Here is a 14101-nt window from a genome sequence, read left to right as displayed (position 1 = left end):
CTTTCCGAAGCCCTGTGTTCCTACGCAAAAGCAAAAGTTATGGTAACATGCTGTCTTTGTTAGTTAGATGTTCTATGTTCCTTTTAGCCACATTAATAAACTAAACCAACATGGAAAATAATTTCTTGCTGCACAAATGCTGCCTGACATATAATTTGCTTTATGCCCTCTAGCTTTTGATCAAAATATGGTTCTTCTCTACCTTATCTAAATATTGAACCGTTGAATAGTTTGTAAGATATGTTTTTTTTTTCAAATATGTTCCTTTTTCTGTGATATCACTTCATAACTAAAGCCGCTCAAACCTGACATCAGAGAATCCTTTCTCCATCCTTTCCACGGCTGCAACACCCTCCTTTTAAAAGACAAAATGCTGCTGTTAGGTGAGGGGGAGGAGATAAAGGAATAAAAGTATGATTTGTTATATTTGGTAGAATTGATTAATTTGTTTTGTGTAGGTATGTTTTCATTGCGATGGAGGCATTGGACCAGCTTTTGATGGCTTGTCATTCCCAAAGCATTAACCTCTTTGTTGAAAGCTTCCTTCAAATGGTGGCCAAACTATTGGAGTCCGGAGAACCTGAGCTTCAAATTCTTGGCTCCAATTCGGTAAGTTTTATGAGGAGATGTGTTTATTTAAATCACATTTGGATCATAGGCTATCCATTCATTCCATATCTGTGGAGTAGATGTCTGCCAAATTACTCTCCAATTTCTTGCGACTTCACACAGAGATGGCTCTTATTTCAGCTGCGTCCTCAAGTGACGCCATCGTTCAGATGGTTGTTTCTCTTTCCTGCTTTGTCATAAAGTCATAAAATAGAATTGTACAACACAGGAGGTGGTCTCATGGTCCACCAGTATTCGTACCAGTGCCTTAAAGGTTTTCCATTTAACCCATTCCCCCAGCCTGTAAGAAAATTGTTATCCTGTTCCTTTCAGTCCTGTAGGTGCACTATTTTTTAGCCACTTTTATCCGTATCTCTCCTATCTCACAATATTTATTTTGAAATTTTCAATTAACGATTGTTTTTGAAGTTTCTTTGAGTAAAACATATATTGCACTGACTGGACATTTAGTGCCTTCAATTAAGGCGGTCTGATTTTTAAATGAATGCTTGCTACCTTTTCAGGATTTAAAAAAATGTAGTGAGTTTCTAGTATACTATGTATTCAGTAACCTTGGAGAAATAGTGACATGGGAGTGATGAGGCTTTGTTTTAAAGAAGATTTTTGAAGTAAGATTTATCTATTGGAATGTGTCTTTACTTGAACTTCTTCCAACACACAGGCAAAGTAGCTCCGTCACTTCAAAAGCTTGATTCTTATCTTTAAAAGATCAATAGATCTAGATTACACAAATAGACTATATGGTAAATGACAAATTTTGAGATGAGGCAAGTTGGTAGAGTTATGATTGGGAATCAGCCATGATTTTAACAAGACTTCCTTAATGCTGCTTGCAAACCACTGACCTTTACCACCAAGGTGGTCAAGAATACCAAACATTTGGAACAGCATGGTTGCACTTTCCCCTTCAAGACCCCCAGCATCCTGCTATGGAGTTATATTGTTTTTCCTTCACTCTCTCTCTTGCTTGGTGACGATTATGGAATTCCCTAACAGCGCTGTGGACGTACGTATACTACGTGGTCTGCTGCTGTTTGAAGAAGTGACTCACTACAGCCGCCTTGGGGGAGTGGTCTAGAATGCTGGCGTAGACTCTGATACCCACATCCTGTCAAATAATTTTTAAAAACTGACAAAACTAACTCAAACTCTTGTTTATTCCTATTTCTTATGCTCTGTTAACTATATGTTAATTAATGTGTATTGCTGAAAATTCTTACAGGTTTTTAGAATGCTGTAGATATCGTAGAATCGTACAATTCCAGCAGAAATAGGCCATTCAGCCCATCGAGTCCACACCGACATTCCAAAGAACTTCCCACCCTAGACCACCCAATCCCTTCCTCTAACCTCGCATAGAGTTTTCACCATAGTTAACCCACCTGACCTGCACGTCCCTAGATACTATGCCCACCAGGTGGCATGGCAGCTCAGTGTCTAGCACTGCAGCCTCACAGCACCAGGGTCTGTGGTTTGATTCCAGCCTGGGGTGACTGTGTGGAGTTTGCACATTCTCCCCATGTCTGTGTGGTTTCCTTCAGGCGCTCAGGTTTCCTCTCGCACTCTGAAGATGTGCAGGCTAGGGGGATTAGCCATGCTAAATGGGAGGCTAGAGATAGGAGTGTTGCAGTGCTGTTTTGGAGGGTCGGTACAGACCCGATGGCCCAAATAACTCTGTCTGCACTATAGAGATTCCGTGAAAGAAGCCGATAGATCCGGGATATAAGAAAAATTATTTTGTTTTTGATATTGGTATTACATCATTGGGGATAGATTCTGAATACTAATTTTTAAAACTTGTATAATACTGTGTTTAAATCTATATCCAAAAGTTTGCAGCAAAATAGAAAATAAGACGGTTGCATGGCTTTGTTACATGTTATAATGACAAATGCTAAATGTATTTCTCAAATCTTATGTAAGCATTCCCAAAATGAAATAAGCCTGAAGAAACTTTGATCTTGCGTGTTTACAATAATTTTGCAATGAGTTTGCAAAATGTTGAAATGAGTTTCTTTGCTTCTGCTAATATTAATGGAGCTTCTTTATGTTGGACTGAGAACATTTGAAAATGGTAATTACAATAATATATTTTTAGCAGAGTGTACATGGTTTCTTTGGCTCTTCAACAAATGTTACTAGCATTTGAGCACAAATTAGCAGAGAATGCTTTTTCTCTTGCCTGGAGAACAATATTGACTTGACAGTATAACTCTAACTTGCCAACACTCCATTGCTTTATAATTGTAGTTTTCTCACTTTTTTGTGAAGGGTTTCCAGTGAAAAGAAAAATTGATGCGTTGCCAGTATATTCAACTGCTGAAAGAAAATTTATTAGTTATTTTGTGTATAGCTATGTTTAGTGAACAAGTATAGAAAAAAAGTAAATTGTCACTAGATGAACAGTAGCCTGATATTCCAGGACATTTCCAGTTTACATTGTATCCTCTCAAGCCCAAGACACCCCATATTGTCTTCAAGCTACTACATTTATTAAAAATAGAATCAAAATCAAAGCTCAGAGTTAAAATGTCTGCATACCAATACATGCTAATTTCATGGGATTATGAGAGGCCTTTCATACTTTTCAGAACTATCCACATTTGCATTGTGGAAATGTTTTATTTTTAACTGATTATGCAAGTCGTTACATTTTGCAGAGCAAGCTTTCAAACTTTTGACTACAAATATTTTGTTGCATTAAAAAAAAATTGCCTTGTACGCTGATGCAAATAAAACATGAAATGGAGGATACATTTTCATTAAAGGAAAGACATTTGAGTAGAGCCTATCCTGACTTGCAACTCTGTACTACTGCTTCACTGTCATGGATTAAAACCATGCCGGTTATTTGTTGACAGCACAGATGGGTATATGTGTGCATCACACTGACTACTTTTTGGTTCGAGGTTGCTTGTCAAAGGTAATTAAGGATAGGCAATAAATACAATGCCTGCAATGCTCATCTCTCATGAACAATTTTTTAAAAAAGTAATTTTGTTTAACTCAGCCAATCGTGCACTGGTGAGAAACTGTTGTTTTGCATAACCGTACCACTGGTTACTGTTCAATTTTGTATGTATTGTTTTGAAAATTGCAATTTATTTTTAAGTGGCTAGTTAAAACTGAAGCTACATTATAGGAACCTGAGAATAGTTAAAAATCTCAACTAAACACTGCCTCAGTAGATGGAAGGGATGCTGGCTTTTCCTCACAACCATCTTCAAGATTCCTGGTAAAAGTGAGACATCATAACCTAATTATTTCAAGCAACAGATGACTAATGAGGCTTGCACAATCAGACTTTATAACTAGACACTTCATGCCAGCTGTCAGTGTAAAAGAGAAATTGGAGTTTCTGAGAAACTGTTGATTATTACCTCTCGACTGCTAGGCTCAACTTCTGTACATACAGAGGCATCATTCTGAAGTTGATTGCAATAGCTGTTGAAAATCGCAGGCAAAATTATAGCCTTCCATAAAAATGTTAATTAATGCCATCGTAAGGCAACACTATTCTTACAGAATTACTAGTTTTAAATGGTCAGAAAATGCTCCACCCTTGACCTTATTTTGATGATGGACATACCATTTGAAATAAGTCTACTTAAATTTTCAGCTTTATCTGTGTGGATTATTGGTTGTTATTTTTATTGATAAATATAAACAAAACATGTAAATTCTGACTATTCATACCATTTAATTAGTATGAGGAGTTCATTCTGGGAATAAGCCTCACCTAATTTATATCAGAAATATAGATCTGAAGTATTCCATTTCGGATATTTCTACAATATATTGAAATTACAGTTGGTAAGCTGGCAGGTGAAAATATTAATTTCTGTATTGCGTAGTTTTTATTTCATCTTTCATAGCTGTCAATGGAAATTTCCTCATTCTGTAATTTTAGATTTTTTTCAATTTGTCAGGCCTTTCTTTGGGAGAAAAATAAATTCACAAGTAGACAAAAGTGAATAGTTGGTGGTAATGTACCTCCGTATGTTTGTGTAAAAAAAAAGTTTAGATATTCATATCTTACAAAGTTGCATCCTTCATTTCTTAATACAAATTCTGTACTTTTAAAATTCATGAGATGTTAGTCTGCATTCCAACCTTAAGTGTGTTCCCAGTGCCTCGTAGACTTGTATCAGGAATAATAGGAACTGTAGGTGATGGAGAATCTGAGATAACAAACTGCAGAGCTGGATGAACACAGCAGGCCAAGCAGCATCTTAGGAGCAGAAAAACTGACGTTTTGGGCCTAGACCCTCCTTCAGAAATGGGGGCAGGGGAGAGGGTTCTGAAATAAATAGGGAGAGAGCGGGAGGTGGATCGAAGATGGATAGAGGAGAAAATAGGTGGAGAGGAGATAGACAAGTTAAAGAGGCGAGGATGGAGCCAGTAAAGGTGAGTGTAGGTGGGGAGGTAGGGAGGGTATAGATCAGTCCGAGGAGGACAGACAGGTCAAGGCAGTGGGATGAGTTAGTAGGAAGGAAATGGGGGTGTAGCGATAGGTGAGAGGAAGAACAGGTTAGGGAGGCGGGGACGAGCTGTGATGGTTTTGGGATGCTAGTAGACTTGTGCTGAGTTGTAAAGAGCTATGATTTGGAAGTAAGAAGGTGTAGAGCTGGATGAACACAGCAGGCCAAGCAGCATCAGAGGAGCAGGAAGGCTGACGTTTCAGGCCTAGACCCTTCTTCAGAAATGGGATTCTGGATATCTCAGATTATCCTACTGTCTGTGATTTGGGAGTGTCAGGTTTGTGAAAGGCTCAGTTGAATTTTAATTCATTAAAACTGTACATATTTCCAACTCATGAGCATAATGCTTCCCATTGTTTGTCCACCTAAGATCAGGTTAAATTGTAAGATTTCATAGAATCCCTACAGTGTGGAAACAGACCCTTCAGCCCAACAAGTCCATAATGTCCTTCGGAACATCCCACCCAGACTCTTCTCCCTGTAACCCACCTAATCTACACATTCTAACACTGAGTAATTTAGCATGGCCAATCCATCTAGACTGCACATCTTTGAACTGTGGGGGGAAGCCAGAGCACCTGAAGTAAACCCATGCAGACATGGGGAAAGTGTGCAAACTCCACACAGACAGTCTCCCTAGGGTGGAATCGAACCTGGGTCCCTGGTGTTGTGAGGCAGCAGTGCTAACCACTGAGCCACCGTGCTGCGCCTAAATAGGAAGTGTGGTAATTAAAAATATTTACAATCAACTTATCATGATATGACACATTATAGAAGAGTTGGGATTTCAACCTGGACCTTTGGGAGCAGAGGTAGAGACACTTCAACTGTGCCACAAGGTGACAATTGAAACTCCAAGTGACGGTCTAACCTTCTAGGTCTTCGTGATTTAGATTGTCTATCAGCAACACCATGGAACTTCTGAGAAGATATATCTTCAAAACTTGAGCAAATTCTATCTTTAACTTGTTTAACTGTCATCTTCCCTAGTTTGTCAAGTTTGCAAACATCGAGGAAGACACCGCTTCATATCACAGGCGTTATGACTTCTTTGTGTCTCAGTTCAGTGCGATGTGCCATTCTTACATTGATGATCTGGAAAGCAGAACTAAGTGAGTACATGAGACCGGTCTCAATCGTTTTGTTGTGCATATCATTTGTTGTGATTGGGAGGTATAATTTAAAAATGTGGTCTCAAATATCTTTAAGATATTGTTGCATGTTGTATATAATTGTTTTGATGGTTAATTTGCACGGAGTTGTAAAATATCCAAATAGCTTTTTTGTCTAATCTTTGACAGTGCAGATGGCTTTCTAACGCTAATGAACCTCTATCAGATTCATCTAGACAGGTTTTCAAAACACCTACGCACAACTGACTTTGAGCTATAGTTCTCGGTTTTTAAAAATATAAACCCTTAAAACTTGAAATTTCTGTGCCAGGGATGGGTGCTAATTTAATGCTTGAAAAATGTGCTAATTAATGCAGCAAAATATTCTGATGACGCAGGCTGACACAGAGGCAGTGTTTCTATTTTAGTACAGCTTGCGGTACACTTGATAATCTGTAAAGCCTACTCTGTAGCTTTAGGTGTTCAATTTGCAACTTAATAGTCACTTGCAAAAATAAACTCAATCCCATCATAACCTGCAAATGTTCTGCAGATCCGGAAAAAGATGTTAGCTTGAAAAGTTATACTTGGTTCCCCACTGCTACCCCACAGAGACCTGCTTAGTATTCCAGACCATTTCTGTGATTTTTTTTAAGGCTTTTGTTATTCATAACATTTTGCATTTTTGTTACATAACATACTGCTCTATAGCTTCTGCAAAATGCATTCATGCTTTTTAAATTTTGAATGCTAAAATGTATTTTTGTCAACTATTTGATGAACATCAAAGCCATTCATGTTGCATAATTGTTCAAAAGTGAGCTTGTAAATTTGTAAACTGTAGAAGAACTCTTTCTACAGCTTACAGCACTGGATACGGCAAAGATTGAGTCTTGACAGTATACTGACAATGTCACTAAAAACTCCTGGTCCGGAATGAGCCATGCCTCAAGCCAAACTATTTCAGTACTGTTGCAATATTGGTTTATATATATCGACGATGTAGTAACTTGCCCAGGTCTGCCCTGTCTACAAATTCAGTCTTGTCAATTACTACCCTCCTACTGTCGATCATTAGCAGAATGATAGAATGTGTTTTTCACAGCAATCAAGAGGTACATGTAGAGCAATAATCTGCTCACTGGTGTGAATCAGTGATATTTATTTGTATGGCATCAAGCAACCCTGCATAATTTAAGTATGTAGGAATCTAGAATCAGTAGGGGAGAGATACTTCCACTGGTTAAAGTTGTTAATTCTTTAGAAGTTTTCATAGTGTTCTCAATCCAACCAGCCTCAATTGGTCCATACAATCAAAAGTATGTTTAATCGCTGATTGCAGTGTTTAGTACAATTTGCTCATTCCCAAATATTGAAATGTCTATAACTACATGCAATAAAACTGGTCAGCATTCACATTTGGACTGATAAGTGATGACGATGTTTGTGCAGAGCTATTATCATCACCAAGTGAGGCTTAATAACCCCATGAAATTTACTGGTGTGTATATGCTGTTATAACCATTGATTCAAAACACAACTGGACCAGCTGCAAAAGCTGGTTACAGGATGAGTGTTCTGCATCAAGTAACTCTTTCCCCTGATTTCTGTAAAAGGCTCACTATTTACAAGACACAATTCAAAAATGTGATGGCACACACAGAATACTGGAGAAACCCAATAGTCCTGGCAACATCTGTGGAGAGAAAAAAAATTAACATTTCAAGTCTGGTATGACTATTCTTCAGAACTGGAATGTGTTGGAATGTTTTTAATAGATTTGACAGATGTAGAAGAGGAGCAAAAGGAAAGATGATTTAGAGTTGTTACTCATGGGGAAAGGGAAGAAAGAGATGTAAAATAGGATGTAAATTATGGTGTGAAATGAAAAGAATTGGTCCTTTCTATTGAAACAAAAGTATGACTCAAACTTGACAGTAGCTGGGGGCTGGGGGTGGGGGAAGAAAATGCAAGAAAAATGGAGAGCATAAATAATGACCTGTGTGGACGTGATGGGCTGAAGGATGTTTTTCTGCGCTGTGACACTAAGACTCGAAGGTAGTCATTTTCTGAAGATATTGAATTCGGTGCTGAGACCTCAAGGCTGTCAATTACCAGAGCAAAAAATGAGGTGTTGTTCTTCAAGCTTGCATTCTGCTTCACTGGAACATTGTTGTAGGCCCGGGACTGAACAGCTAGCATGAAATGGTGGTTTATTGTAGTAGTAATAGACCACAAACCCTTTTAGGAATACATAGAGGACAAGCCATGCTATCCATAGCTTCAGGTAAAATCCCACGCTGGGCTATCATTCTATGTGCGTGTAATTACAAGCTAGAACAACGTCGGGGAGCCAAGTAGCAAATGTGGATGCCATGAGCTTCCTCCTGCTGGCAGAATCATCACCAGTTCTGCTACCACTGGAAGAGTCCATTCTGGTTTTAAACTTTCTGGATGTCCTTTCGGTCTATGACTGCATCCACAGTCTGATACTATGAGATCCAGTCCTGTCAAAATTAAACCAGCTGGTGGTGATGGGAGGAAGAAACGAGCCTTCACAACCAGAATTGAAACTTTTCTGGACCTAGCAATACCAGATCACAACTGAGGATGGTGTTTTATTATGGGGAGCAAGAGTGATTTTCCCAAACAAAGGTCACTGCCAGTTACTGGGTACCAGGGTAATCCAGGGGTGTCCATCATGAAGATGCTGTTGAGAAGTTATGTCTTGTGGCCAGCATTGGATGCTGACATAGCTGCTTGGAGGGGCAGTGTTAAGAGTGCCAACAAGGACACAAGTTAGCGCTAGGAAGCTCCCCCATATTCATGGGAAAGGCAGGCCCTTTCATGAGTTCAATATTCTTAGTCATTGTAGAAGCCCACTCAAAGTGTCTGGATGTGTGTAGAGTTCATTTTTCAAACATTGGGATTGTGATAGAAAAGCTGCGAACATTTCTTTATATAACACATGGACTTGTGGAACTGTTGGTCACAGGCAACTGGCCATCATTTACCATTTCAAGTATTTCCTAAAGTTAAATGGCATTTGGTGCATAAGGACGGTTCCATACCATCCTTCATCCAGTGGTTTGGCAGAAAGTGCAGCTCAGACTTTGAAGACAGGCTTAAAGAAACAGCCTACAGCTTTACTCAGTACCAAACTTGGACCACCTCTCATGCTGCAGCAGAGTTGCCATTGGGTAGAAGACTCCGTACCAGGTTAAATCTGATCCTCCTATCCTGGAGTGGGCAGGATGAAATAGCATCAGGAATGCCACTGCTGGATACAAGATTCCTGTTAGCAGGACAGACAGTTTATGTCAGGAGATGAAGTATGGTGCTGAAACTACGGAAACAGTCCTGCATGGGTAAGAAAAATTGCCTTTGAGAGGTCAGGTGCCATGACACATAAAGATTTTTCAGGAGAGGAGGTCCTGAACATGCCCATTGACCACAGGAAAGCTGCAAACTCGCAAACAAGGAGGAGCAAAACATTACTGGCCCCTCACCACAGCTGGAAAGGCTGGCAGAATCTTTTGGGTGCTCTCCCTCCATCTAGTTTCAAAGAAACTTTTGGAGTCTGAAATGGGCACAGCAGTTGTCACAGTCTCAATGCCTTTACTGCCTGACCAAGGGGATGATTTTCTTAAAAGATGCTTCAGGTGCAAGAGATGGGCTATGGTCCAGTTATGCGCTGGTCGTGTCTGAAGCTGAATTGGAGGTACTGGACCCAGTACAAGACACCCCCCCCCCCCCCCCCCCCCCCCAGGATGCGCGAGACTTTGAGAGGAAGGATGTAGTGATTTGTGGTGAGGTCAGCTAGGTGGACCTCCATGAATGAGGTCCCTAATTGGGGCTGTTAACCTGCTCCAATCAGGGACCCCTGGCTGACATATGAACAGGAGTGTTAGAGGTTCTGTTCACTCAGTGCTGGCCCTGAGGAAGCCAGACCAGTGTCCAGTACTATGCACATGTAAGTAAAGAGCAACTTGGTGAGGAAAAACCTGCCTCTGGAGTTAATTCAATCCTGTCCTGAACTTTTTGCATAAAACAAAATCATCAGGGAATTGTAGTTTGTTTATAAATAATACTTTTTCCACATTATTGGTGATGTATATTTCAAAATGATGAACCAACAAGATTCAATATCTTCCTCTCCACATCAGATATTTCTGTTGACATGCAGTTTCTTTGCATAATTACTGACAGTTTGTTCAATTCCCATCTTGCCATCTTGTTGTAAAATGACACCCACACTGATGTCATTGGAACCAGCAGCCAATTTGAATGGCTGCTCATTATTCAGCACTTCTAAAACCTATCAGTCATCAGTGCAGCTTTTAAGTTGTCAAAAGTATTTTTGAGTCCCTTCAAATTTTCTGCCTTTCTTTGACAAATTTATTCAAGGAGCCACAATAGTGCTGAACGTTGTAACAAACTTGCAATAGAGCCTATCCTGCCAACATCTTGCAAAGTTTCTTCTTTTGCTTTAAGCGTGGGAAAGTCCAAAATAGCAATTTATCTAGGTGCTACTCAGCCTTCACCCACTATGTGACCCAAGTAAGTCGCTTATTTTTTTCTTTTTCTAAATCACTTTTAGCCAGATCAAGTTGGCGTTTGGTAGCTGTTCAAACAGTTCACTCAGGTGGTGACAATGTTCTTGGCTGAAAAGACCCCAAATGTTGATGTAAACCATGCAGTTGCATAGCCTTTCAGTGACTGCTGGTCAATTGTTAGAATATCACCAACACATTTTTAATTCCAAATGGCATGACTTTATGTTGATAAAGCCAATCTGATATTATAAAAGTTTAATAGGCCCAAGGTAATATCAGTCAATGAACTTGACAATATCCCTTTAGCAATAATTGAGAGTATCCAATTCCTGCAAAGCTGTTCGCCAATCTTGGCATCATACATGAGATAATATTTGTGTACTGAGTTGACTTTGTATTAATCAATACAAGTAATCTGCAGTCCATCAGTTTTTAGAGCCAATATGATTGGAGAGCTCCAAGTACTGTGATTCAGTTCGCTGATGTCATTGTCCGTTGTAAACTTATTCTTTTTCCTCTTCTGGGCTAATTTTTCTGAACTGAGCCTATTGGAATGTTGTTTTAGGGATAATACATCTCCTCCGTTAACATTATGCAAAGCTAAGGAATTGCCCTGATTTTCATCCTTGTAATAGCAACATTTCTACACTTCACTTCTGCACCTTGGAGTGCCATGGTAACCACAAATGTAATACAGCCACGCAGACACTGTGCATTTGGGGAAATGTGCCGTAACTCATGAACTGGGTCAGGCTGCATCTCTGGCCTTTTTCCTTCCTCTCTTAACTCACTGACTTAGAGCATACTCAGATCTGTGTAGCATTCCTGTGTTGCATTGCTGTGCCTTTTTGCATCCTGTCCCTGAACCAGAGATACCAGGCTCATAGAACTGCTATGTTACTGTAAGGTTTAGCGCTCACACAAAGCCAGAGGCTTATCATGATAAACAGCAGTTCTCAGTCAAGCCGTCCGTCCATGAGTCCTGCCCTGGTAGTCAAGGATGGCCTCTGATACCAGTTTGGGGGCTTGGACCTGGTCAGAGCCAGGATGCTGTCCTCGCTGTTCCCAAACTAGTAGTCATTTCTTTTTCTAGCTTTGGATAAAAGCTCTTGTTTTGTGACTTTGTATAATTTGTGTAATTTCTTCCAGTAGCAGTCAAAAGGTAATATAGTTTGATTTTCGTTTATGACTGAATAACTTTGTGGTAAATTTTATGTAATAAATAGTGAGAGTGGTTTAGTAATTCACATTTACATTTTAACCCAGGCAGCCTGACAATCTGACAGTGGTCTTCAAACTTTTGGACAAAAACATCAACAAAATATTTTGAGAACCTAATTTGTAAGCACAATAATTTGTTAATTTTACTTCCAGCTAGCATTCTAAATATGTAATTGTGAATCATGTTTTGATGCTTTAATAAACTGTGTACATGTGCTAAAAGGAGAAGCTTTTGTTTGTCCTTGACAGGATCAGGATTGCTGGTATCAAGGGTATTCAAGGAGTTGTCCGGAAGACTGTCAATGATGAGCTGCAGACTATAATTTGGGAGCCTCAGCATATGGATAAGATTGTTCCTTCACTTCTCTTCAATATGCAAACAACAGAAGACCCTGACAGGTTAGATTGTCTAATGAGAAATGATAGTGTTGAATGGTTAAGAATGTTATGAAATTGTTTTGAAAAAAAATTAAAAATTTAGTGTGCCTGTTCCTAAGAATGGTTAATTTTGTGTATGATGATTTTCCTGCTCTGATAGCTGGCAAAACATAGCAGAATCAGTGATTTGAGTGACAGCTGAGCAAAATCTGTCCTTTTCTGTTCTTAAAGATGCTGGAGAAATGACTGATTGTAGGTTGTTGCCTTTTAAGCTTTTTGTTGATTGCATTCTTAAGTGCTTGCTATGACAGAAGGTTTAATTTCAACAAGCTTTATGTAGAATTCAGGCCTTTAAATGTCTGCAATTTCAGACATTTAGTTGCTCTTTTTGGACTGAACTCCTGGAGAATGTTACTCAGTTTAAGTGTTGGTCGCACTAATAACAAGTAACTGAACAAGTGATAACTTGAAGGTTAGAATCAAACATTCAAGCTGCTGGAACTATAAACACAGGCTCACTGGAAAAACAGAATACTCCTGTCCTTTCCCAGTGCAGATTTCTCCACTTAAAGACCAACCATATACAGTGCTGGAAGAAATATCCCCATCTGAGAAGATTAAAATGAGGTCTGCCTCAAGGGTATTTTATTCTATTTAGCACACCTCAACAAACAAAGTGTTTACTTTTGCATTAAGTGCATCTAATGAGGTGAAAACTCGTGAGTAACAACAGCTGAGAGTGCCCTTAATGAGCAACACACTTAAGATGCTTTAATCACCACTTTTGAAATTGCCAAAACGGTTATTGCTTTTCACCAATATAAGCAAGAGTTCATTTTGTGCTGGAAATTCCAATTCCAATTCCTAATTCCAATTCCTGATCTTAAGTCCTGTGGTTCTGCTGATTTTATGTCCTATATGAATATTACCAAATGCAAATTTTATGTTTTGACCAGCCATTTATGAATTTAAAGTTGATGCATATACCTTTGAAGTGAAATTGCAAGGGTGCTATTTATTTATATATATTTTGCCATGAAGCCCTGATATATGCTATTATGTATACATTACAGGGGGAAGTGCAACATAACATAATAATCAAAACCTTGGGAGATTTTAAAGCTGTCTCTTTAACTTTATCCAACTCATAGCTAATTATTGCTAGGTAATATTTATTATTAGCCTTAAGTTGTTACAATGTAAATGTTAGGGGAGTTCTATTCTGAATTTTTCACATCTATTCCCATCCTTTTTTGAATTTTATTCTCTCTGACAGGGAGCAATATGTTTAATTATCCTGATTGTTTCATTTTTATAAAGCTCATTTCTCTCTGGAGCTTTGTGCCCTGATAACTTTACAAGTTGTCTTACTGTATTAAACCACGTTTACCATTTCATGTCATGCTATAAATGAGCATGTTTAAGACATTCTCCAGTGAATCTTCACTGTACATTCCCACATTCTAGTTGCCTCTCATTCTGAACTCAAGAACTGGTGTGCTGATATGATGAAATATCTGACACAAGCCATGATTAGACTTTCAAGTCATTTGTTTTCAGAGATCGTAAAGGAGCTTTGTCCACCAACAATGCCCACCACCTCCACCCGCCTCCCAACTCATTGTACTGGCCAGGCTATCAAATATGGTATTTTTACCCACACTCAACGATATGTGGGAGAAAGCTATCAATTTACTATTCTAACCTCTGCTTTTTTTTTTTG

The 14101-nt window shown here is 39.0% G+C and overlaps 1 protein-coding gene across 5 annotated transcripts in view; it reads left to right on the top strand.

Annotated features, from left to right (window-relative positions):
- The window catches only part of efr3a (EFR3 homolog A (S. cerevisiae)), a 195527-nt gene that overhangs the window by 60686 nt on the left and 120740 nt on the right, over nt 1–14101 (top strand). For all 5 annotated transcript variants that reach the window (XM_048528934.2, XM_048528933.2, XM_048528932.2 and 2 more), the window contains 3 exons: nt 459–609; nt 6102–6223; nt 12250–12399. In XM_048528934.2, the coding sequence (XP_048384891.1) occupies nt 459–609; nt 6102–6223; nt 12250–12399 (423 nt within the window). The remainder of the gene's footprint in view (nt 1–458; nt 610–6101; nt 6224–12249; nt 12400–14101) is intronic.

Source organism: Stegostoma tigrinum, chromosome 5 (assembly GCF_030684315.1).
Source record: "Stegostoma tigrinum isolate sSteTig4 chromosome 5, sSteTig4.hap1, whole genome shotgun sequence".
Classification (NCBI taxonomy): Eukaryota; Metazoa; Chordata; class Chondrichthyes; order Orectolobiformes; family Stegostomatidae; genus Stegostoma; species Stegostoma tigrinum.
The sequence above is the reverse complement of the archived record's forward strand: the minus strand, read 5'-3'. Positions and strand labels throughout refer to the sequence as shown.